The 26504-nt window shown below is 34.8% G+C and overlaps 1 protein-coding gene across 3 annotated transcripts; it reads left to right on the forward strand.

Moving 5' to 3' along the window:
- The first annotated feature begins 107 nt into the window (after nt 1–107).
- On the forward strand, nt 108–14128 carry LOC129903254 (biotin--protein ligase 2-like). Of its 3 annotated transcripts, none has more exons than XR_008770227.1 (9): nt 108–601; nt 739–800; nt 1902–2050; nt 5178–5298; nt 5658–5813; nt 7709–7754; nt 9431–9619; nt 10972–11048; nt 13937–13995. XR_008770227.1 is itself a non-coding variant. In XM_055978762.1 (9 exons), exons 1-9 carry the CDS (start codon nt 192–194, stop codon nt 13977–13979), a joined length of 1137 nt encoding a protein of 378 aa, XP_055834737.1. In that variant the 5' UTR covers nt 108–191; the 3' UTR covers nt 13980–14128. The 3 variants fall into 3 exon arrangements, 1 of the variants encoding a protein (XP_055834737.1); XM_055978762.1 differs by having other exon boundaries at nt 9547–9619; nt 13937–14128; XR_008770228.1 differs by lacking the exons at nt 10972–11048; nt 13937–13995 and adding an exon at nt 8948–9202 and having other exon boundaries at nt 9547–9619.
- Nucleotides 14129–26504: the final 12376 nt, after the last annotated feature.

Consider the following 26504-nt stretch of genomic DNA (forward strand, 5'->3'; position numbering starts at 1 on the left):
TTATGGTCTATATTTTGTGAATTATATTTTTTAATACCACATGTGCATAACTTATTTCTACGTAATTAATATGCACATAACCCTAACCAATGACGAAACTACCTTATTGAACTAATTAACGAGCACACAGTACAGGCCTTGTTAACAGAAACAAAATTTTCAGCATTAATTTCTCCGTCTTTGTGCAACTGATGATCTCTCAATTCAAACACATCTTTTTCACCGCCTTTCTTTCCCATTCTCTTCGAAAATTTCCCAATTTCCCATCAATTCTCCCTCTTCCATACCTCAAAGCTTTTTCACCATCACACGTACTCGGAAGAAAAATGGAATCGGAAGCATCTGCGCACACTCTTCTTCTACTCGCCGGAAAATCCAATGAGGATAACGATTTAGCAAAGGTATTAAAGGATAATAATACTCTTCAACTGCATAAAAATGGTGAAGAAGTTGAGGTTGTTCTGCATCCCGACCTCGAAACGCCATTTGAAGATGACGCATTTCGAATTGAAGAATACTTCAACTCCCTTTCGACTACGCGTTTTGGGAGACTCCTCATTTACTCTCCCAAATTATCGTCAACTCATGATGTTATTTCACAGTAATTTCTCAATCCCTCTATTTCAATTTTTTTTGCTTGAAGATTTAATTTGCAATATGTAGCAAGTTATTTACCTTATTTTGTATATTTACATAAATTTTTCTTTTATTCATTTTATTATTATTTGTATATGGCAGAAATAACTCTGACTTACCAGTTGGTTCAGTGTGTGTTGCTGATGTGCAACTGAAAGGGAGAGGTATGCGGATTTATGTTTTTTTTTTTTTTTTGAAGATAATTGCATCCTGTGCATTTTAACTCTTTAAAGGTCCGAGTCTTTTTAGTTGTACACACTTCACATAATGATCTGCCTCTCAAATGGAAGGCACAGAAACTATTAATTTTGTTTTAGTGAACTACGCTTTACTTCTCTGGTACAGTCCAATTAAGTGCTTATTAGCACATGCTGATCTGCTTCATTTGTGCAACCAATTATGCTCTCTCTCTCTTACAATTGTGATTGCATTTTACTTTGTATAAGAAATATTATAGAACTGGACTATTGTCTTTGAAATTAAGAATAATCAACTTCTGTAGCTATGTTAAGAAGATTGAATATTGTATGAAGAGGTTAGAGGTGGATTTTGGCACTAAATGAGAGGTTTTATTCCTTTCGGACCTTTAGAAAATCATAGCTATGTCTTGACATTGTTTCCCTTGCACGTAACCTTTTCCATTTACAATGAATAGAAGTTAGAGCCCGTTTGGATTGGCTTTAAGTTGGTCAAAACCAACTTAAAGCCCCTTTTCAGCTTTTGGACGTGTTTGCCTAATGCTAATTTTAAGCCAGAAAGTTCTTAAAGTCAGTCAAAAATGAAAAGTTAGGATTCCTAACTTTTTTTTTTCTAAGTGCTTAAATCATTTTCTTTGACCATGGAAATTACTTTTATATCCCTTATATTTTAACTAAATTCCCAAACTACCCTTTTTATTCTTTTAACCCTAAAATTCACGTAATTTTCCTCATTTAAGCACTTTTATCCAAACACTCAACTGCTTATTTATAAAAATAACTTTCAGCACTTTAAAGTTCTAAAAGCACTTCATACATAAAAGTTACTTTTTTTAAGCCCATCCAAACGGGCTCTTAGAGAAGGTCCCGTTCTCCATCGTTGCTTTAACATTAGGGTATTATTTGTTCAATACAAAAATAATTAAAAAAAATGCATGACTTAGTAGACTAGCTATAAAATCTGCAGTTGTTGCATTTTGTGTATTGAAGATTTTTGATCTTATCATGTTTGCCCAAATTTATTCATATTTTACTTTGATTTGATTATATCTTTATTTACCTCTGAAGGCCGTTCGAGTAATTTATGGCAATCACCAAAGGGTTGCCTTCTGTTTTCATTTTCAATACAAATGGAGGACGGCAGAGTGGTACCACATTTGCAGTATGTAGTCTGTCTTGCTATGACAGAGGCCATTAAGGCTATCTGTTTGGAAAAGGTAAGTACTTATAATACAACTGTGTACTGGCTGGCATCCTGAAATTGAAATTAGAGTGGTAAATGGTAAATCAATGTATGGGAAAAGTAAAAAGGAGATAAGTGTGACTGTATGTCCTCATTGCTTAAACAATGAACTGAAGTTTTCTCACTTATCTTTGTAAGTTTTATATACTCTAACTGATTTTGTCAATTGAAACATTAGTTCTTACACATGTACTTTATATGGTTTTTCCATTTAGTTCGTTTACTTGGAAATTGAAGCAGTTATCTGCTGAATGGTGTGTGAAGAATTGTATACAGTACTTGCAGACAATTACTGCTTAGTGCATATTGGTCCGTTAAAGAGAGTATCCTGTTTCCTAAAGAATGTTACTTGAGTTGGGAGGGATTCAGGAAGGAGATTACTGTGAAAGAGGAATTTTGGATAATTAACAGGGCCCACTGTGTCATGCCTCGAGAGGGTACCCTAGGCATGGCTGGCACTCAGAAACCATCTCTGGCCTCCGAGAGAACCACTTGGTCTCATCACTTATTCGTTTATCAGCGGAAGACTTAAGTGAAAGTAAGAATACTTATGTGGGCTCGCCATCATCAATATCAAATGAAAGAAATAATCCTTAGAAGAAGTAGTTTCAAAGGAGAACTACTCCAATTACATCATCAAACTCTGTCTATGAAGCCTCTAACACTATCAGACGGTGCCAATGACATGTCCATGGCTACATCAAAAGAAACATAATACTCAACAATAATAAAAGAATAAAGAGTTCCTCCGAATATAAGGACTCACCAAATAGATGGAAAGTAATGATCTTCGACGATGAGCCTGTTGAGGATCTCTAACACTTGTATCTGCATCATAAAACGATGCAGGTCGAATGACGTCAGTACATGAAATATACGAGAATGTAAAATGACAGGAAAGTAAGGACAAATATCAAGAAACTCCTCTCAAGAATACTCGGCTCAGAACTCAACATCATCTCAACATCAATATGTAATGCAAGTTTAAAAAATATAATAATAAGCAATGCTTACTCAGTTCGGACTTTCTATAATCGACAACCATCACTTATGAGCTAGTGATGATACAACGAAGCGATGTCGTTGCCACATCCATCCAATACCTTGCCAGGGTAAAGGACATCACTATATTGGATCCAATCATCAAAGTCCTCTTTTTGGGACTTAAGAGGTATAGCCTCTATCCTATGCTGGCTACGTAGTTCTGGGGTTTGAGTCAGTTAAACTCTTACCCAACTCGGTGCTCAATACTACTCTCAAAATATGTGCTCATATTAAAATCATCATCTAGTGTTATTGGAATTTTATTTAAAACGTCAAACTCATCTCATTACCTCTTCATCAATCATTACACTTCAAAACATTATTTACATCTCATCAAAACATCTTGCTCAAAATATCATTTACTCAAATTCATTTAAACTCAATTCTTTGCTCTTTCAAAACTCAATAAAACACATATATAATATTAATTCAAATCACTCTTTTTGTCAATGAATATTAAAAGCCATCATCTTTACTCAAAACATGTGTAAAAATATTCATGAATATCAAATCAATTAGAATTCATGGAAAAGTAGCCATGAACAATAATTCCAATAATATGAGAGATAAAAATAATAAAAAACTCAATGCATAAATATGTCTAACTCAATAGAAGAAGAATTAATTCATTTAGAATTTAAGATTTGAGTAAAACTCAACTATAACTCAATTACGATGAATTTAAATATTGGGCACATGGACGAACTCAATCCAATGCTATGAATAGCCTTACATACCTGAAATTTGAAGCTCCGAATTGAAGAACTCAATGACCACTCTTGAACCCCTAGCCTTTTCTCTCCACCGGAGCGTTTTGTGTACTATCCGGAGTATAAGAATCACCGGAATAGTTTCTAAACTACTAAAAACTAAAACTATATTTGAGAATGAGTAAAGAAGTGTATAGAGAGAAGAGTTGCTTGTGAAAGCTTGATGAATAAATTGAGGAAATAAGGTGGGTATTTATAGGTGTGGAGGAGGGACCTAACAATAAATAAAAATAATTACAAAGGATGATCTTGAAAATTCAATGGAGGATTGTGATCTCATGGATGATGTCAAATGGAGGACTATTGATGTCATGGATGATGTCAAATGGAGGACTATTGATGTCATGGATGATGTCAAATGGATCTAGATCTTTCCATGGTTGGTGAGATGAACCTTATTTTAACGGAATACCCTTTTTCGGAGCTGTGTTTGAATAAGATAACTTCCTAATTAAGATTTGGTGTCTTCATATGAATTGTAGATCTAGAAGTATACTTTCATGTCGTTCAAGAATCAACCGATTTGGAGCATCCTACCGTGAGATATGATTTTTCTTCTACAAATACCCCATTTCGTCACAGCACCATCTCTTGCAAAAATTAATTTATTTGACCTATGTATCCTTCGAATCTTAAGATATGGTCTTCATGAAAGTTGTAGGTAATACCATTGGCGTTATTCAGAAATTTGAGTCACCTAATTTGGACTATTCTATGAAAAGTTATGCCCAAAATCATTTTCGTCCAGAATTGAAACACCACTTACAACGTTTTAGGGGGTGTTACACACTGAATTAGTCAATGAACTGTAGGATTCACTTATATCAAATTTCAGGTAGATTCAGATGATACAACTGCCTATTAGATGGTGCACTCATAGATTTTTGGTTCTTCTTGAGTTGCAAGATTCTCTGTCAATCTTTTCTATTAATTACTTTGTTTTCGTCTAGATTTGCCTAAATAATTAATGATTTCTATCTTCATGTATTTGTGGTGTATTGATGAACAGAAGAGTCTTTCCTAAATCTCACCGCTATTTGGCAAAATAATACTTTTAATTGCTTTGCTTATGCCATAATTACTGTGGGTAGCATGTATTTGAACAATTTCAAATGCTATCTGGATACATATGGAAGAAAGAGGAGTGATAGGACAGGATTTGTTGAAACTAGATATGTGCGGCATAGAAGCTTTGTGTAACATGTAGATCATACACTTTATTTAGAATAACTGTTGGTATGTTAAACTCTTTTTCCTTCTTGTTCTTGGCTGTGTAATGTGTTACAGGGCACACCACATCTTGATGTTCGAATAAAGTGGCCAAATGATCTATATTTAGGTGGCCTTAAAGTGGGAGGCATCCTAAGCACATCGGTATATAGGTCAAAGAAGTTCTATGTTAGTGCTGGTAAACTGTCTTACTCATTAACTTAACCAAAGGGAAAAAAAGGATATACTGTCTCACTGATGTTCATTACATTTTCTCTTCATGCCTGAAATAAGGAACAGACTTTTCCCTTCAATTATAGAACTTTGCATGCGATTACAAACTTGACCGAGTTTCAGATGTTGCAGACTTACTGAATTTAGTTAGTCGGCAAATTTTCTTACTCTTACAGTTTTGATTAGCATAGCTAACTTTCTTACACCCTCTTCAAATCAGTCTAAATCTATTGATGAACATCTGTATTTGTTTCTTTCTCCTCTCAGTCTATCAATTTGGAGAAATTACATTGGAGTTCTTTGATGTTGAAAAATTACTTGCAGGAGTGGGATTGAATGTGGGGAATGAGAAGCCTACTACATGCTTGAATGCTGCTTTGAAGAGAGTGAATCCTCTCTCACGTGAATTGAAAAGAGAAGATATCATTGCAGCCTTTTTCAATAAATTTGAGAACCTTTATGATGTTTTCTTAGAACAAGGTAAGTTGCCTTTTAACTACCCACCCATCGTGGATATACTGTCCGACTTTCAATTGTTGAATTACAAACTTCAGGCACTAGTCAACAATATGGATGTTCTGGAATGCTCAACACGCTAGTTCAAGTTAATCAGTATGGTTATTCATAGATCAAAAGAACAACCATTCATTTTCTGTCTGCTTCTTGGTTTTGTAGTGCACTTGATAGCCTTTAATCATGATTTTAACTCATCAACATGGGAGAAACATAAAATATTGAAGCCTTGTGTAAGTTGAAAGTACTTTCGATTTAGCTTTCATATTTTGGTGTTACTTCATCTTTGGTTTGAGTTTAGATCTTACCAAACTTTAATTCTGTCTTTGTTTAGCCTTAGCTATGTTCGTCTAGGTGGTCCTGAGTTTCTACATGCCAAAACATGATGTTGCATGTGGTCAGCTTTTCAGAGAATGAAGATAGTATTAAAATACTTGTAGCTCCTGGATAAATCATTACAGCAAGTAATGACTGCCAATGATAGACAGAAACGAAGGATAAGAGAGAGAGCGAAGAAATAGAGGATTAGATTTCCCAGCCAAAGTCTTGGGGCACAACAAAAATAAAGATAACTTTCAATGCTGCTAAATAGCAACACACCTAGCTCTCAACTTCTCCAAACTCAGAAAGAGAGCCATGTTAAACATTGGAAAATCTTCAATATCTGTGAAATCCTAAAACCCCAATGTTTAAAAATACTCCAACTAGTAGGTCTTTAACTTGTCTGCCAACTCTTTTTTCAATTCATTTAGAGATTTTAATCATATATTTTTGAAATGTAATTGAGTAATCTTAAAAATATATGAGTAGGGTTTAAGTGACAGAGAGCTATTAATACTGAAGTTAGCTGTGTCGCAAGACCTGTTCTTTAGTTTAATTTCTACCCTCAAAACATATGAGCAAGGTTACAATATCAGAGATTTTGATCATTTTTTTTGCTTTAGGTTTTCCTATTGTTCTTTAATGTCATTTTCCAAATAAGATGTTGTCTGCCCCACTACTGACATGAAACTTGGTATTTAACTGGGAGCATGGTAGAAGGGTAGGTCCATACTCCGAGTATCAAACATAGGGGCCAACTGGTGTTAGCTTGCTAACTCATAGAAAAATTTTCAGTTATAAAATATAAAAAATAATAAAACAAATATCTTGCTCTTTGCATACCATGTAATTTGAGTAATATCCAGTAATTGTTTCTAGGAAGATAATGCTTTCTCCTCCCCCCTCCCCATCCCCTTGTTCAGTAATTTAAAGCACAGTTTTTTGCTGATGGTGATGACTGATGAGATTGTAATTTACCAGTTGTATTTAAAATGTGTCAAAAAAATTAGTATATCAAACAATACCAGCCTTTCTTCCCATTGCTAGTTCAGTGCTAATATCAAAATTTTATCATTTTTGTTACCTCTCTCAAAAACAGATATCAGAATGTATCATATGGTGGACTTTCTTTCCAATTGCTTTTTCCTAAGCTGGCCTGTTTGGTGTCCTTTGTTTTCCATTGAGATGATATTTTAGTATTAGCAAATGAATGAGAGGTTCAGTAATGAGAATAGTCCTATTATTTTGCGCATTGGGTTGGTTAATGTTGAGCTTTCCATCAAGGGTATTAGGTGCTTATGCAGCTTTGAGATCCATAGGAATTTTGTAGTGTTGATGTTGTGTATTAGATTCTCGTGCAATGTTCGAATTCATAAAGTTCAGTTTTATGGTTTCTTATCAACTTAATTTTTTGCTGCTTGTGATTGTCTTAGAACCGTTAAAAGTACCTGGAAATTATGGAGTGGTTTCTTGGTGAAAGAGCTTCTGCATATTGTTTTATGGTAATGAAAAGAGTGATGCATTTTGCTGTGTGCATGCAGGATTTCAAGCTCTTGAAGAATTGTACTATCGGACTTGGTTACACAGGTAAAAACTATTATATGTTACTTAGATTCCAACATCTGTTATTATGCTACTCTTCCACTTTGAAACTCTTTATCGAGCAGAGAACTTTATGCTATTGAAATCCTGTAAAGTTGATCCTATGTTCACTTCTAATCACACGTGTGCCTCTTCTTGTGCTTGAATGTGCTTTTGATGGGAGAAAGTAGGTAAAAGTCAAATTCCTTTACCATGTCACATGGTAGGACAAAGACTGCTCCTAGATGAGTAAAGAAAAGCGTTGTGTGATGTAACAATTGTGGATCACTGGATTGTGTCATTCTTCTGACTACAAAAAGGGACTTTCAAACAAAATTAAATGGACCTAGGCCTGGGCAGTTCACTTGTATCATTCAAACACAGTAATGATGCACAAAAGTTTCAACGTACTTGTACTGGACCGATGCCTGAGCCTAGGTAACAGGGTTCTTTGGTGGCGGGGGAGGTTGTATGGTATATTTACATCTGATGGATAGCCATGACAAATCTGGAGATGCATGGGACCACTAGGTTCAAAAAAGGCCACCTTCCTTGTTCATCAGATGACAGAAAATTAGCACAGCTTCATCCTGCATAAAATGGCAAAAGCTTGTGGACATGTGAGGTGAATGTTAGTCCAATCTCCCTCCCAAAAACTGTGATGTGACGAGAAAAAATTGTTCTGTACTTCTGTGGAGCTGAAGTTGTAGCCTCAGCAAAAGGGGAAAGTAGAAATCCTCATATTGTAAGAGTGAATTGACATGAAATTGAGCAGAAGGATGGAGAACAATACTCGGAGGACCCTCCAGATGTTTTTGTTTTATTTACAAATTCCCAGAAATGGTCATATGTTATTTTTTGCCCCCTCTACCAGCCTTTGTCTCTCTTCTGGTGAAAAAGTTATCCTTCTTTTTGTATTAAATTGAAGTTCACATATCCAAAGTAAAAGGTAAAGAGGAAGTTAAGGTGGAGCTCAAATCCTCTACTGTATACTAATACATACTCAGAAATTAAGAAGCTGCAAAGTTAACCTCCCAAATGTATCTGGAGGGAGTTGATTACATGCTACAGTTGACATCACATAATCAATGTACTGGCCATGTCGTTTATTCCCTATTTTTTAATTTTGATAACTGTAGTGTCCGAGCTAGCTTGTGTGCACCTCAACTAATTCCTGGGTACCTGCTACTTCTCACCAGTGCAGGTATCATATAACTATGTGTCTTTGTCCACCAAGGCTACCAAGGCTTGGATAGATGCGAAGAAATTACCTACTGTTTTTGCCTTCGCTGAGATTTGAATCTGAGACGTCATGGTTCTCCATGATGTTTATTCCTTATTCAGACGTAGAAACATTTTGAAGGGGAGCCTTGGAGTAACTAGTAAAGTTGCTTCCATGTGACCAGGAGGTCACGGGTTCAAGCCTTGGAAACAGCCTCTGGCAGAAATGCAAGGTAAGACTGCGTACAATAGACCCTTGTAGTTGGACCCGACCTTTAGTGTACCAGGATGCCCTTTTAGTTTTAGACGTAGAAACATTTTACATGTGTTATCATGAAACCAACTAATGGACGGAACATGTAACCTCTTTTGGATGTCACATGGTTCGTTTTACTTATTACTCTTTTTTTCCTTCCTTTAGACTGCTTTCCTATTGTTAAATCTGGTCAACCATTATACAGGTTAAGTCAGTGTGAAGTCCACTTCATTTTCTTATTGAGTGCTGAATTCAAGTGTAACAAGATATTCTCTCGTCAGTTATTAATTGGCATTCTTCTGCCCTCCCATGTAAATGCAGTGGACAGAGGGTTATTGTGCAGGAGAGAAGCAATGATCAGGACCAATTCGTTGAAAATGTAGTCACCATTCAGGTTGGTTTGAGTGGACTCTCTCGGTCACTTGTCCTAAGATATAAAGTATTATTCTTATTGAATTTTCAGTTTTACGCCTTGTCACTCTTTATTTTTTGTTATAATATGGTGTTAGTACTGTGAAGTCATCAATTTGGAAGAGTGTTACAGAAAGATAGGTTTTGGTGCTTTTGGCGGTGCTTTTGGGTGTTTTTGAGCTTAGGACTTAGGTCAATGGGTTCCATTCAATCTTTCTCTTGGGATTATCTCAATGGGAGACTGAAAGCCTTAATGTCCACTTAAGCACTTGAAACTGTTAAAGGATTTATAACAACCGTTCACACAATGAGTTTCCTAAATTTTTTCAAAAACTTGAATACTAAATGAATGACCACATCAATTATCTTTCGTTACAAGCGAAGCCATGCAAATCAGGCGAAAAAATAGGTACAATGGAAGAAAAAGATGTATGTAGTTGATATCAATTAGTTGGGTTTTTGGCAAAAGATTGATTCAGCCTTTGATAAAAAAAGTCATGCCTGGATTATAGTTCATTTCTTCAATAAGTTTAGTAATGAGCATAACGGCCCTATTGTTCCGATGGAGAGAAGAACCAATAGTTTACTTTAGGTCGTGTGTTTTCTAGGAGCTTGTTAGTCTTGTCATAGATATTTCTCCCTATAGAAAATCGAGAACTTCTAGTATTTTTTATTTCTATCTAATTGTGTATGTTGCACAAGCCGCAAAGTTTATCTAAGATGAGTTCACATGGTCAGTGATGATTCATCGGGATCCCGACTTGTTTGCTATAGTTGTAAGGGATGAATTTTCTCCTAAGACACATTAGGGAATACTGTACTTCTAAGAAAATATGGAGTTATAGTGTGATGTACCAGTTACCAAATATCTTTTACCTTTAAGCTCTCAATTTGATTTTATTAATATGTTATCCATGAGCTAAATTGGGTTCAACGTCTTGAGTTAGAGTGAAAGATCTCTGAACAGATAAAAGAGAGGTCATGAATGACTATCACTTCTTATTCTTGTGAAGAGGATAGGGGAACCTGTACAAGATGTCAAGATCTATGTTACAGTTGAATCCATGATTGTTGATTCTTCCCTTCCATGATGTGATGTGTACCAGTCTTTCGTTTATGCTTGTGATATTTGTTGATTGTTATTCTTTGTATAATCACTCAGCCGAAGCTGGCACCCCTCATCAATCCCATGAAGTAAACACGCTCTGAAGTTTATTTTTTAATTGTTGTTTTGATTGAGACCATATAATTTTCATACTTGTCTTAGTTGTCCTTGTGCTAGTAAACTGTCTTCTCTGTGTTATTAGCTAAATAAACAAATGGTTCTACTTTCAGGGTTTGGCATCCTCTGGGTATTTATTAGGAATCACAGATGATGGTCAAATATGTGAGCTACACCCAGATGGCAACAGGTTTGTCTCGAGGCTAAACATTAACATAGCCTGTCATATCTTTTCAAATCTCTGCCAAAAATATCTCCCCCAACATTGGTAAAAGAAAGTATGTTGATTTGGACCATTTTTAGTATGCCTTCGACCAATACTTCATTAGTGGATACCAATCTGATTTGCTATTGATCCTATTAAATGTGCTTGTGATTGTGAATCTTTACAACCAAACACTGAATGTTTTTGTAATCTTGTTTATTTTTTTAGAAACTACTGTCTTGTCTTCTTTTGTACTTCTAAGCACTAATAACAATAATCATTACCAATTGAAGATAGCAAGAAACAAAGGCTGGACAGAGATGTAGAGCAGTAGAGATGGTTGGAAAGAGTGGGATGCAAAAGAATATTGTTTCCAACACACGACCTAGTGATTTACTCTAGATTAGCCTACAAGTGAAATGAGTTGCCTAACGTGTTCCAACGAAGCCGTAAGAGCAATAAGTAAACAACACTGTTTTTACATGGAAAGCACTCCGCTCAAAAGGTGTAAAAAACCACAACCTGTACCTCAACATGATTTAACTCCAACTTCACTAAATTACTGAGCCTCAACAGAGTTCAGATTACAGCTCTTGCAATCCTAGGAACTAACTCTAATTCCTAAATGTCAACAATCAACCAGATCATCGAACCTACTTCAAGTTATGAATTCAGATTACACCTCTTGCAATCCTACAAACCAACTCTAATTCCTAAACTTCCACACAAACCTATCAAGGTATGTGTTCCCAAGTCTTCGAGTTATCCCAACTAGAATACAACACTCTTAATTCAGTTTATAACACACTGAACTAATATTACATCAACATTACAACTCAATGAACACTCCTAATACATGAATGCTATAATTCTTAGCCTAACTCTGTACTAGGACCTGGTTCTTCAATGTGTTCCTTCAATTTTCTGGTAGCACTTACAAAGTCAATTTTCCAATTGTCCTTTTTGCTTTGTAAGTACGCGCTACTCTTGAGTGACTGCCCTTCGATTTAAGCATATCTTCTTTAGAGAGTTTCTCTTCGCTACGAACTCCCCATCAACTGAAACTCTTTTGACTTAGAGTTCTACTTCAAGTAAAACTCCTCCTTCATATCAAACTCCTTGATTCTTTTGTGTAATAGTCGAACTCCAACTCTTCAATTCAGCATAAATTTGTTTCCTTGAATTTATCAGAAATTAGCATTATCCTTTCCTTGATTTCTGCACACTTTATCTCTATTTATTTTATGATCTTGCTATGAATTCATCACGGTGAGACAGTGTATCATTGAATCAGCTTGACTTACATGTTTCATGTCACTTTGTCAATCATCAAAACTGTATAGAACCCAACAAATATGATTTACAGGTGAATCAGTCAGACATGCATTGTGTAAGGCATTCCATTCAAAGCATGCTACTTTGATAGGTGCTTTGGTTTGTCAAATCTGTCTCTGAGGCCATCTATGATTGTCCCCAGTAGGCTTCCCTTTGTAAAGATTGATAGCATGAGCTTCTAGAGAATTTATCATCCCTTTGGGCCACCCAAACCACACAGTCATTTTGAATTTCAGCAAGCTTCACTGTTTTTAAAGTTCTAAATATTGATTCATCCTCTTTATCTCCCAAGCATTACAGCTCTTGAACTGCTCATTACAGTTACCTTCAATGAAAATATCTGCCTGAGTACTTTATCAACTGTCAGCAGATATAGATCTGATGTAAATCTGTTATTTTAATTTCTTATGTCATCGGGTTCACTTCATTTTTAGAAGTTAAAATTTTCAAAATAAAAAGTTCTCTACTTTTGGACTCCTTTCTGTCTGGTTATAAGTTTTAGCTCTCACCTTATCAATCATGTCAAAATCAAGGTAAGATCTTTTAAGATGGGACAGAGAGTATTACTACGTACAAATGACGAAAAGTGGACTCTTGTTGGCAACAAAATCAATGAAGTCTTAGAAATTAGAGTTTATAGTAGCATCCCAGAGAAATTGAAGGAAAACTACTTATTTCATTTTTAACCACTCAATAACTATAATGTCTGATTGGATGTGGGACAATCTTTACAATGATACTGTTCACACATTTGCCTTAAAGTACTATATTAATATTAGTGCTATTTACTTATAATTACATGAGGTGAATACCTTATTACTTATTCATATTATCTACATGTTAGCCATAGATTCGCTGAAGAGGCCTAACACTGGTCTGTTTCTTCTCATATCATGCCTGTTGAAAGTTCCTTGCCTTTTCCCTGGAATCGGGTATGAAGTACTAAATCCATTTATCTCGACTAGGATCAATGCTTTCTATTCCCCAGGAAAAAAGCCTAAAGTACAGAAGTCATTATGGCGGAGATAGTTCCACAACTATGATTCACACCCGCCAGTCAAAGAAGAACTGTAATAGTTGTTGATATATTAGTTTGAGAATTGGGGTCCTTCCCTTTTTTTCGGAAAGGGTAAAACTTTGAGAGTTGCAAAAAGGATTTCCTGAAGCAAGTTCTGGTGAAAGTATCCTCTCTCTATATTTAGCCCACTTGCCATATGACAAAAAGTATAGAAGGCAAAAAGATAGATGACCTGTGAAGGCATGAACTATCTAATCAATGTTTTGCTACTTAATGCTAAATATGAATGCTCATTCATTTCAATGAGGTGCTATTTTTCTTGTGTGCTTTATTTTAGGAAATTTAAGTTTGTGGAATGGAATTTTAAAAAAAAGATGAGCTGTTTACTTACTGGGGGTTCATTGTTTGTGATAAGGATAACTTCTATCATTGGGTGATGTTTTTGGTTCTATCTAATTGTCTGGGTTATGTTTGCTTGGATCATTAGTAGTTAATAATTTGTTTTATTCCATGGATGCAGTTTTGACTTCTTCAAAGGGCTTATCAAAAGAAAAATGAGCTGAAGGAGATTCATGTCGGCGCCTTCTAGCGAAGGGTCTTTCCTCTTTTCTGTTCAGTTTTAGTTCACGTATTCTCTTTTTATTTGCTTATTTCTGGCTGTAATTCTGTTGCACATAAAGTCTTTTCTCAAACTATTGAATTGATTCCTTCATTTTTTATAGAGACGGAACCAAGATTGCAGTAACTTGATTTTCTTTATAAAAATAGCAGCATCATTTCTGCCAAGTTGTAGTGAAGATTTCCTTCAAGGTACTTTTTTTCAACGGAACGTTAAGAAATAAGAGATTTCGGTTTCTGTTTTCACTTTTTGCAAAAAATGAAACTCCCTTTGTCTCAATTTATCTGTGGTATTTCTTTTCTACAAAAAAACAGGAGGAGTTTTTGACTATTTTATCTTTATTTATGTCTTAAGATATAATCTTTATTAATTGAATATTTACTCTATTTATGTGTAATTAACCTGTAATTAAAGTGTTTGTAGTCTTCAAGAACAATCACTTTAAGGGTAAAATTGGAAAAGGAAAATGAATTTTATCTTGAAATTCTAAAATGATTGAATTTGAGATAACTATTTTTACAATTTACAATAAATAATTTTTTTTTGCTCAATAACTGAACTTTTGACCTAAAAACCACGTAAGTTTTCCCTCTATTCCAGTTTTTGCGGTGGTTGCTTTTTCCTGTGAAGTATCTAAAATTTCTGATAGATGGTTTAGTATTCGAGATGAGATAGATGAGGATGTTCATGGGTTGATATATTTTTTTGGATAAGTTAATTTCACCATTTTAATACATTTCATGCGATTATTTCTTAACCCACCAATCAATTGTGATATAACATAATTTTTATTTTATTTCGAAATTGTTCTCTCACAAACGAAACAACCCTTTATTACTTCTAGGGCAAAGGATCAGATGTGCGTTTAAATTATATATGAGTCTCATGCTTTTAGTATTTCCAAGGGGGGCTATATTTGAGTTTATCAATTTAGTATATGTACATTGCATGTCTGTGCCACGTTAATAATAAAATATAAATATAAAAAAAAATTTAATGCAAACTAATAAAAATTATTAGATCATGAATGAATTTTTACTTGTAACAATAACATAAAGTATCTCAAGTGTCCTACTGGGTATCATATACCAATCTTCAATGCAAATATAATATCCACAAGTATGAAATTTGACGTGAAGCGCTAATACATAAGATGACATGCCTAATCATCTTGCAAAAAATAAATAGATGAATAATAACTTAAGAATATAAAAAAAATACATATATGCACGTTGATAAGAGAAAACACTAGAACTTGTGATGAGCATACATAAAACAAACACACACAAACTATAATTAGGCCGATCAAACATAAAACAAGTATATTTACGAGACATTTATACTGGAGGTACATAAAGATATACACTCTTCATCTTAATTTAACTAAGAACCAAATACATTGTAAAAATGTGTAACTTCAATATCTCTGTTTACTCCAAATTGGTATGGCAACCATACAAACAAGTGCGCGTCGAGTCTATGCGAAGGATTTGGTTAAGATATGTCAGATTCCATCAAATATACAAATGGAGCCTGCTTCAAAATTTCAGCCAATTTGAAAACAAACATCTCAAAATAGCACAAACATGGCTCCTTCTTATTTCACCGAAGATCCCAGTGTTTTTTTTCTCATTCGATGTTCGAAGTTCATATAAGAGCTCTGACTAAATTTGAATAGCCAACTGTAGAGCCCATTTGGGGTGGCTCTCCCAACATGATTTTCTCCATATCCAGGGCTCGAACCCGAGATCTCTGGTTAAGGATGAAGCAAGATCCTAGTGTTTTTACTTGTTGAGGTTGTTGGTTGACATTTTTTATACATAAGTCGGTGAGAAAATATCTTAGAACTCTTATTTATATTTTAGCATTTTTTAATTTTTTACAAAATATTTTTCTTTACCGAGTAAGGAGTCCTTAGAGAAAAATATATGTTAAGAGGTATTATGTGTATTAATAAGTAAGGATACCTAAACTATATGGCAAGAGAAAAATATATTTGATGCATCACAAAAGATAGAAAACATAATAGAGGTATTATGTGAATTAATAAGTAAGGATACCTAAACTATATAATAAGAGAAAAATATATTTGATGCATCACAAAAGATAGAAAACAAAATAAAATCATGCGAGGAAAAATTAGGAATGTTGCCACATCATATGTGGCCTAAAATTTGGCAAAAAAGAGTCCACATTTTATTCTTTTTAGACTATCTAATAGCTCATATATATATATTTTTAAAGAATTTTGTGATGTCAATATAATATGGACTAAACTTTCGCATAAAATAGCCCACGACTTATTTTTTACGTAGTATCTAATAGATCAAACACATTTTCTAAATATTTGAGTTTGTATTATCAAATATTGAGATATTTTATGTTATTATTACAAGTAAATATTTCATTTCCAGGGGTGGCTCTACATGGTAAATAAAAAGGCGTTTACCTTAGGCCTCTAATTTGAAGGATCTCATTTTTTTAATCAACTAATTTAGTGTACGTGTGTTGTACGTGTGTGTCGTGTCAATATTATTAACTTAGAATATTATAAAGGTTTAAAAATACATCTCAAATAAAAAAAGTCAATATTATTAACTTGAATATTATAAAGGGTTAAAAATATGTCCAACAAAAAAAGTTACTAAAAACAAGCTCAAATAAAAAAAAGTCAATCTTAATGAATAAGAATTGATGTTCTTTCCTAAGCCGAGGGTCTTTCGGAAACAGCCGTCCTACCTTGGTAGAAGTTAGGTTTGCGTACATTTTATCCTCCCCAGACCCCACGTTGTGGGATTTCACTGGGTTGTTGTTGTTTCCAAATTTTAGTATCAATATGGGTATGTACTAAAATATTTTTCATTTTAATTTGTCACTTTTAGTATATCAAGAGAAAAAATATATTTTTTAAGAATATATTTTCTTTTTAATATTAATAACTTATTTTTCTAGTTTTAGAACTAAACATTAATTAATATAATTATTACCAGAAAGAACCATAGGAGTATAAAGAAAGAATGATGACTACATTTTGCTACTAAAGCTTATTTGTAGACAGTGAAATTTTATTGATAAATTAATTCATATTAAATTTTGGATTTATCATTAAATTTATGATATATTGATCAAGTCAAACTATTTGTTAATAAAGTTGGATCAATATTTAAGTTAAAATTAGGGAAATTTACATAAATGTACTACATTATCGTGCATTTTTTCTCTTCTCAATAACATAAAACTGAAACTATTTTGGCTGAAATTCTTTGACAACATATGTTTATAAATTGGTCGAAGTGTCCAGTTATTGACTCTTATTTTTACAATATTGTAATTAACACAATAGATAACACGTACACTTATTTACTTATTTATCCATCCCTTTATCATTTAAATTGTTTCACAAAATTAAACAGTAGTACACAATTAGCTCATCACAATACAATAAGTTAGTGCATCTTCATGTATTTTCTTAATTCCAATTTTTTATTAATTAATTATGAAAGTCTAAACATTTCTTTGATAATTATTTCAATTCTATTCCTACAATTTTAATGCTCTTATGTTCTTTGAATTTTAGTTTAAAGAAATATGAAAAACAACATTTATGAGTGCAAAAGATGCAACAAAATATATAAAAGGTCACAATGATGGCATTGGGAGGAATAGCGGATGAGAGCACCATTTATTAATTTTCTATAACATATTATTATTTCTCTTCTTTTTGGTACATGTATCACTCGAGATCTTTCTTTTTATAGCAGCAAATCAGATTTTCTTTTAATGGCTGCGATTTTTATTTAATTCTCTTTTTGAATTTTTAGGGAGAAGAAATAAGAGTGAAAATAGTAGGATGATCTTTGGAGAACAACTAAAATATATACTTATGAGATTTTATGGTAGATTATTATGAGGAGGAGAAATAAAGAACTTGTGTAATAGTACTCAAAATTCTGCATGTAATGAAGGAATATGTGTAGATCCGAAAATCCTTGTATGGACGAAGATGTATCATGGATATTTTTTATTTCTCCTAATTTCTTAAAACACATACTAAAAATTATATTTTACGGATAAGATGACTTCACTAAAATCTTAACAGATATTTAACTCTAAAAAATATTATAGTTAAAAAAATATTATCTAAAAGTAATACATATGATGAAACAATAATTTTAAAGTTTATGGATTCTAAGTTTTGGATAAAGTCAAGCTATATATATATAATAAATTTTATAAGATAAATACAAAGTTTGATTTAAAACTATTGAGTTTCGCTAACCAGTATGCCGACTTCTAATTCGCTGTTGATAAGCAAGACAAAAAAATTAATAAAAAACTGATGGATTGTAAACAATTGGCAAAATGACAAAATTTTAACAATACTAAATTAAGCAACAAATTAATAAAAAGTTATAGTAATTTTGTTATTAAGTATATTGCATTAACAATAAAATAATTATTGTTCAAATTTAAAGTTGTACTATGTAATTTTGATATGCTCAAATAAATTAAATGTTTATTTTTCGTGCATTGCGTGGTTACGAATACTATATATCTATATATAATAGGAGAGGTGAAAACGCGTACGTGTCAGCACCACAAAAGACAAATTTTTTAAATAATTAAAATTAATTAAAAATCTAAAAATAAAAATAAAAATTGCAAACACTAAAAGAAAAAGTTACCAAAGTTAAAATTAAAATACTTATCTTTATTGATTAATTATTTAAAAATAAGTAATTATTTCAAAATTACATAATTTAGACCTTTTCCAAAATTTTCTCTCCAAATTGTTTAACTGATTAATGTGGCTTTAATATTTACTTATTTTTTAATTAGCTATTTGTTTCTAATATATATGAAAAAAAATTAGAAAAAAAATCAGTTTAAAAATAAAAATAAAAATGAACGTGGGTGCAATAAAAAACCACTCATTTTTTTTACTTTTATTGTGTGCATCTGCCACTTGGTAGTTTGAATTTTTCAGTTTTAAAAATTAAATTTTAAAATAATTTAAATCTGTATTAGTTAGTAATTTTCAACTTAAAAATATTAAAAAATCAATATATATTTTAGATTTTTTAAAATTAGAAAGTTACCACATTTAATATAACTCTTCCCTATTCTTTTATATATTTTTTTAAAAAATAATTGATTCTACATGGGATAAGTGTCGTGTATGTTATTTTTTTTTAACTTAATTTTTTGTCTTTTTAATTTTTCAAATATTAAAAGTTTATATATAATAAGATAGGAAAAATTGTCACATGTCAACACCACAAAAAGTAAAATTTATAATTATCCCATGAATTTAAAATTTTAAAGTAAAATTATAAATTGCAAACATAAAAAAACTACGATAACAACAATACAAAAAATAGAATTTATGATTAGCAAAATCTATCTATCTATCTATATATGTTAAGACGTCTATGTGTTATCACCAAAAAAAAAAACAGAATTTATGAGTTATTAACAAATTGCAAACACTAGAAAAAAACCTATTAAGAAAAAAATAATAAAATTAATTACCGCATGGCAGTACCACTAACTTACTTAACTGTTCAGTTTTAAAAAAATATTTTAAAAGAAAAACAAATTAACCAAAAAAAATGCACACTAACTGCACAATACGTGGGATGGGGAAGTGTTTTCAGTATATTCCCCCCCCCCCCCACACACACACTCTCTTTTTACTAGTAAAAGAGATCTGTTATTTTTTTAAAAAATAATTTAACAAAAGAAGATAAAATAAGAAAAAGACCCCACAAAAATTAACGAAATAATCTAATGACAATATCAAAAAAATTCTATAGCATTATTCGTGAGAAAATACCACTTGCAATTTTGACATAATTGATGAAAGTACTACTGTATGTTTTGTTGCATATCAATTATTTTTTAAGACTCAAATATAGATATATCTAATAGGGTGTGTAAGATAGAAGCAAATTTTTTAATCTCATATAAAATAAACATTTGAGTTGAATATTTCTACTGAACAAAGGTTATCACTCATATTAAACAAAAACATTATTATACATAGTGATGATGGATTTGGAGGAAAAATTTAATTTGAAATTTGTTATTTCCTCCCAATGATAACAATAATTATAAAAATATATTTCCTAAAATTTTGATAACTTATGCATATGCAATAACTTTTTTCTCACTAATTTTGTAACAACCTGAACCGTCGTTAATCATGATTAAAAAGAAATTCACAAGAATTTGGCTTGATTGGATTCCACCACCCCGCCAGAGCACGATGGTCCCGCCGAGGCAATGTAGTCAGAGCGGGAAGTCATAGGACAAAACTTAAGTCGCAAATTTCTTATTTTTCCCACTTCTTCCAAGTGGAGGTTAGCGGCGAGGGTTTCTGCAAAACCCTATAAATAGGCTGCTCTTGACCTGGGAGAAGAGGGAAGGCAATCTCAGCATTTGGAAGGATTTAACCAGTGAAATTCAATCTGGTCTTACCGTAAGACGTTGAGGATCAATGATTTCAACAGCACTATCTCTCTACAGATTGCTTGGCGCCCAAGTAGGTTAGGCTTCTCTTTTCTGAGTAGTACGTCTATACCTACTGCGTAGTGTAAAAAGGAATTTAACGAGAAATCATATAACTAAGCTGTGGGTCATGGGTCACATGTAGAAATTTGATTGTGTGGGTGTCTGATTCGAATGTGACCTGATAAAAAGGTGTTGTAATGATTTGGGAAAGTGTTTTAGTGGTGACATTATTGCATATAGATGGTTATTTGATAACGGGCATAATGTTGTATACAGGACTATAAACTAAGTAGAGATTGTTGATAAACCTTAAAGGTTTAGTAGTGTAGGTGATGGTCTAGTTTTCCGTATGTGTTCATATACTTGTTAAATTGCTTCATCATATGCATGTGTGTATATGAATAAGAAAACATGCTAGATTATGTATGAAATGATCACTTGCTGGCTTGTTTTTGGTGATGAACCTGTTCTTGGCGATATCAATACTGTAAATACTAATGTGATTATGATTGTGGTATGCTTGGATCGGGTGTCATGTTCTGACACATATTTGGATCGGGTGTCACATTTCGATACCTAATTAGATCGAGTGTCACATTCTGACACATATTTGGATCGAGTGTCACATTCCGACATAAAGTTGATTGTTTGTAGGTTCCGTGAGAGGACCCTTGTGTGAAGCTATGGCATGTGGAAACTATTGAGTTGTGATATTACTGAATATGGTTGGACTTGGTGATATCTGTTCTTCTACGAACTAATAAGGTTAGTGGTAAACGATCCCTAGACTAAGGACCTATAAACGAAACTTGACTTGAGGGGTATTGGTTATTAGGGGTAATGATCTTGAAACAAACTAATTTGTGGATAAAAGAGTAGGCCCTATTAGGTCTGGATGTGATCTATATGGTATAGTCGTATTCTATAATTGTACACGTAGAAGTTGTGATTTTTAGTTGCAGAGAGTTTTACCATTGTGATGTCCATGAATAACTGGGACAAGAATAATGGCTACCTATAACTCAGGTGAGTTGGAAGAGTGTGGTTGTGAGAGGGATATGCATTATGTTGTAAGACAGTTGGACTAGAACTAGTGATGGGTGGGTGAAATCATTGAGTGGTTAAGGTTGTTAGGTGAGGACTGTTAGTAAATGAACAGTGGTATGGTGGGTTTAAACCCATGGTTATCAAATTGTAATTAGAATGGTTGTGGAACTCTGAAATTTAGAGTGGGGAACACCTTAAGGTGGGAGTAAAGAGTGTACTTATTTGGTTGGGATGAACAATATGATAAAGTTTAATTATCATGATATCTCTTATTTTTCTATTCATATATTATGGGATAGGTAGCAGATTGAATGATGATGCCTACCAGTACGTGTTGTTTGTATTGATACTACTCTTACTATGTCAGTTGGCATAGTCTGGTTGCAGGATCAGTTATGTCTCTTAGGTGATGACAAAGACGATCCTCCAGCAGCTTCTATTTTTTCCCTTCTCTTGGTGGAAGCTGGGTCATTGGTCTTTAATTTAATTCTACTTTTAGTAGCTCTTGTACCTGTTTAGACCAGCATCTTTGGGGGTTTTGTATAACCTTGTATAAGCCAGATTAAATATAGTTTTTTCTTATAAATTTTGGTTAAATTGTTCAAGTCTTTGATTTTAACTTCCGCAATATTTTCCTAGAATGGTTAAGGGTTCTCTTACTTAGGGTGTATAGTGGGTGCCCGCACTGCTTGGTGGATTGGATCGTGACAATTTGGTATCAGAAATCAGGTTATCAATCTCCCAATACAAAAACGAGTCTGGAATAGACTCTTGTGGATTGGTGTGTTGTCGTCCACATCTAATTTTCAGGAAGCTATGAAGCATTTTAGAAAGTAGTTCCATTCCTTCTCTCTTATTTGTGCGGTCTGTCGATTGCGGTATGGGTTGAATCTAATTGGTATCTTTGGATTCCAATAGATATCTCAACGAGGTAAACTAGATGTCGTTATCACGGCTGAAGGAACACAAGCAAGAAAATTAGAACCAAGAAGGTTCTAATTTGTATCTTTTTTTAGAGGTGGTGAGAATGTATAGATGATCAACTAATGGTCATCGATGGAGAGAACTAAATTACTTTACTTGCTTGAGTTATGTACCTGAACATTTGACTATGTGCATAGTGACTCCTGATTTAAAGTGTGAAATACCCTTGCTTATGTGTTAAATTTATGTGGTATATGTTTTCTAATAAATTATATGAACTAGACGTCAGGGAGGAGTCACAACTATATTATGTGCTTTGAACTGTGTAAGACCCAAGACTATTAACGGATGAGTCATAATGTGTTGAATGATATGCTCATGTGAGGGAATGCGGCCTGTAAATGGTGCATGGACTTACCATTTGTGCTAATTGGTAAGGGAATTTAATCAGTGGGGACTATGGAAAACTCTGATTTTGACGCAATCGAAATTTGGTTTGAAATCAGATGAGAATTTTTTTTAGTGTTATACACTAGTCTAATGGTGATCACAAAAGATCCTTAGCATATTTTGTAACTAAGCCAAAAGAAGGTGTTGTTGAATTATGTCTATCTGATATAATAGATTGAACCATCGGCTTGAGTTAGTAAGAATTTGACGTCACAAGTTGGTTTAAATAATGCCTTGGTTATCTTGATGTCTTTGGTTCTAAGGGGAGAGATAATCCACTATGTATAGTGTTGAGTTATACTCTGGGACAATCCACACAAAATTCTCGTGGAAAAAGGAGTCATAGGGGTTGAGTTTAACCTTGGGAGTCTAAGGGGGAATAAAGGGCAGGAAGAATGCCCAAGGAAATTCTCTGAGGCTACTATCCCAATGAGTCCCGTACCAGAGGAAATATCCTGCCAAAACAGGAATTATCCGCCAGAGTGGAATCTCGCGAGACAAAATCCTTAGAAAGAGGTCCCCTGTTGTTCCCCCATTTTTGGCATTGATCTTTTAAGTGCAATGACTAGCTCTAAGGTTGTGTAGTGATCAACTAAGACAGAATAGCCATAAAAATGATAGTAATAATATGTACGAAGATGTAAAGGAATTAAAAAGCATTCGGTGCTTACAAAAATAAGAGAAATAGTAAGGAAAAGCGATAATTATTTGTTCCTTGCCCAAATGGGGCAACCCAATCAAATAATAAATCCTAACGGGAGCGAGGGGGAGTGTCGACATCTGAATCTAGTTCCTCTGGGGTACTTTCCTGCCCTGGCCTCGTTCAGGAAGGGGAACTCACGAAAATCATCGAGTTTCAACCTTGGAAATTCCCTCTGGAGAGCGATACAGGAGAAGATAGTCTTGATAGTCTTCCACATACTCATCATGAGACGGTCCCTCTCTATGCTCTTTTTTCTCTCTTACCGCACCTGACGACGAAGCATCTCCACTTTCATGGCATTAGCTGGTGGCACTGGAGCAGGGGTCTGGGCAAAGTGGCCTCCTAGTCACCTACGAACCGCGGCTAAGTCCCCCTCTAAGCGAGCGTCAACTGGTGGCAGTGACTGAGTGGGAGGGGCAGCATCCTCGTCCTCGTCCTCTACTACTGCTGTCCTGTTGTTCTCTGCCCCATGAGCCCTCCGCTTCTTCGATTCTCGAGAGGAGGCTCTCCTGATAAGCAAGGAGAGGGAAAGAGGATCCATGGGGAGTACCTCATCGGAGTCCAGTGCACCGGCATAGCAGAATTCGAATCCGCTAGCTCATATGGGTTTGACACCCCGACCGTCTTGCACATGGCAGTGATCAGGCCCGACAGAAAGAATGCCTTCTTGTTTTCGCGGTAGAACATTTTCCACTCTGATACAATCTAAGCCCCCACATTCAGGCATATCCCGTGAATAACACAAGCCATCACTAGATCCCTCGGAAAGGTCACATCTATACAGTTGCTGGAAGGGCGGATCCTCCTGGCCACCAAGTGTAGCCATCTCTTGGTATCGTCAGACCAGTTGGTGCTACCCTCGGTGCTGGGCTAGCAGACCTTTCTATAGTGCTCTGGCACCACTAGAGTATCCCGTAACCACTCTAAGTTCATCTCCCTCAGCTTGGCCTCATACTCAGCATTTGAGGCCTCCAGTACTTCGAGCACAACATTAATATAAACAGGACTCAGGGGGATGTCCACCCCTCTAATGCGAATGGTGGGGTCAGGATCATCCCAGCAGATCGTAAAAAGGATAGCATAGAACTTCCTCACCCAACCAGTACGTACGGAGGTAGGGATTCAGTCAAGGGACTCCATCCGAACTCCTCTAGTCGAGCATAGAAGGCAGGTATCTTGTCTGCCACTCCTAACATATGGAAGCCCCTCTGGGAAAGAATTTATTGTTTCTGAAGTCGTGGTGTCTTTTCTGAGAGGCAACATCGGGGAATCGGACAAAGGGGAGGTTGGCATCATAGTGGTGAGCCATAGTGAAGTACCTGCAAGTTTCATAAATTTTTGGTTAGAACCAAATAGGGTAAGTGTGAAATTAGAGGTTAAAGAGGAGAGTGTCTCTAACACGAGGCCACTGCCTGGCGGAATCCCGCCAGAGCGGCAGAATCTCGCTAAAGCGGCCTCGCTAGAGCGGGATAAAGATCGCCAGAGTGGGCTTCATCCTGGATAAACACCAGGCGCGATCTATGACACCTCCTCACCCCAATTCACAATTTGTTTTTCAAACTTTTGCAGATCAGTACTCCTAAGTGTCCTAGCAACATTATTTACAAAGGAATTTGGTTCAAAACTCCAAATAAATAGAGTAATCAAGGTTTGGGCCAAGAAAAATCTTTCAACTTCCACCCCATATTCTAGTTCGATTTGGGTGAAAATTATTGTTAACCTTAGCCTAAGACATTAGGTAGACGTTGTGGACGTAAGGGGAGAGTCCATGCTGCGTTATTCTAGCAATGCAAGCAAAATATTTCAAAAAGGAGTTGAAAACTACCCAATGGGCCTTTGATTCTATGGATTCTTGACATGATAAGCACTAAAATGTAAATAATAGCATTAAATTAAAGTTAAGGACAAGTTCTTACCGTTGCACAGATGATCGAAGGGGAGATTTTGGGGAGGATTTGAATAATGGAATGTAAGAATGGGAAGAAACCATTCATCTCCCCCACCCTATACTGATTCGCATCACCCCGCCAGAGCAGTAGGATTTCTGCTCCAACGACGCCGTTCCAGTGGGTGTATTCCCACCAGAGTGGGATGAGGCAGGGTAGTGTGTTTTGAAAAGTGAGTCCACTTCTTTTAAGTAATTCTTATTGAGTGTGTCCTCGAGGTAATTTCATTTGCCCGTGATTTAGAGAGCGTGAGCTTTTTCCTTATGCCCTGAGCAATAATGCATATTTTAAATGTGCCCCAACAAGTTCGTACCTTTTTCTCGTGTGTTGTTCGGGGATGAACGAAGGATAAATTGGTATATATCATAAAGATCTAAGCATCATTAATCATGATTAAAAAGAAATTCGTAAGAATTTAGATTGACCGGGTCCCACCACCCCGCCAGAGCGCGATGGTCCCATCGGAGCGGCGCTGCCAGAGCGGGAATAAGGTCGCTAGAGCGGGAGGTCATGGGACAGAACTTAAGTCACGAATTTTCTTATTTTCTCCTCTTCTCCCAAGTGGAGGTTAGAGGCGAGGGTTTCTGCAAAACCCTCTAAATAGGCTGCTCTTGACCTGGGAGAAGAGGGAAGGCAATCTCAGCATTCGAAAGGATTTAACCAGTGAAATTCAATCTGGTCTTACCGTAGAACGTTGAGGATCAATGATTTCAATAGCACCATCTCTCCACGGATTGTTTGGCGCCCAGGTAGGCTAGGCTTCTTTTTTTTAAGTAGTACGTCTATACCTACTTCGTAGTGTAAAAAGGAATTTAATGAGAAATCATATAACTACACTATGGGTCATGGGTCACATGTAGAATTTTGGTCGTGTGGGTGTCTGATT

This window comes from Solanum dulcamara, chromosome 9 (assembly GCF_947179165.1).
Source record: "Solanum dulcamara chromosome 9, daSolDulc1.2, whole genome shotgun sequence".
NCBI lineage: Eukaryota > Viridiplantae > Streptophyta > Magnoliopsida > Solanales > Solanaceae > Solanum > Solanum dulcamara.

What these genes read in the sequence shown, in the direction of transcription:
- LOC129903254 (XM_055978762.1), top strand. Translation starts at nt 192, where the DNA reads ATGATCTCTCAATTCAAACACATCTTTTTCACCGCCTTTCTTTCCCAT. An exon ending in ACTCATGATGTTATTTCACA is followed by an intron (nt 602 to 738) that starts GTAATTTCTCAA and finishes TGTATATGGCAG; the next exon opens with AAATAACTCTGACTTACCAG. An exon ending in AGGCTATCTGTTTGGAAAAG is followed by an intron (nt 2,051 to 5,177) that starts GTAAGTACTTAT and finishes AATGTGTTACAG; the next exon opens with GGCACACCACATCTTGATGT.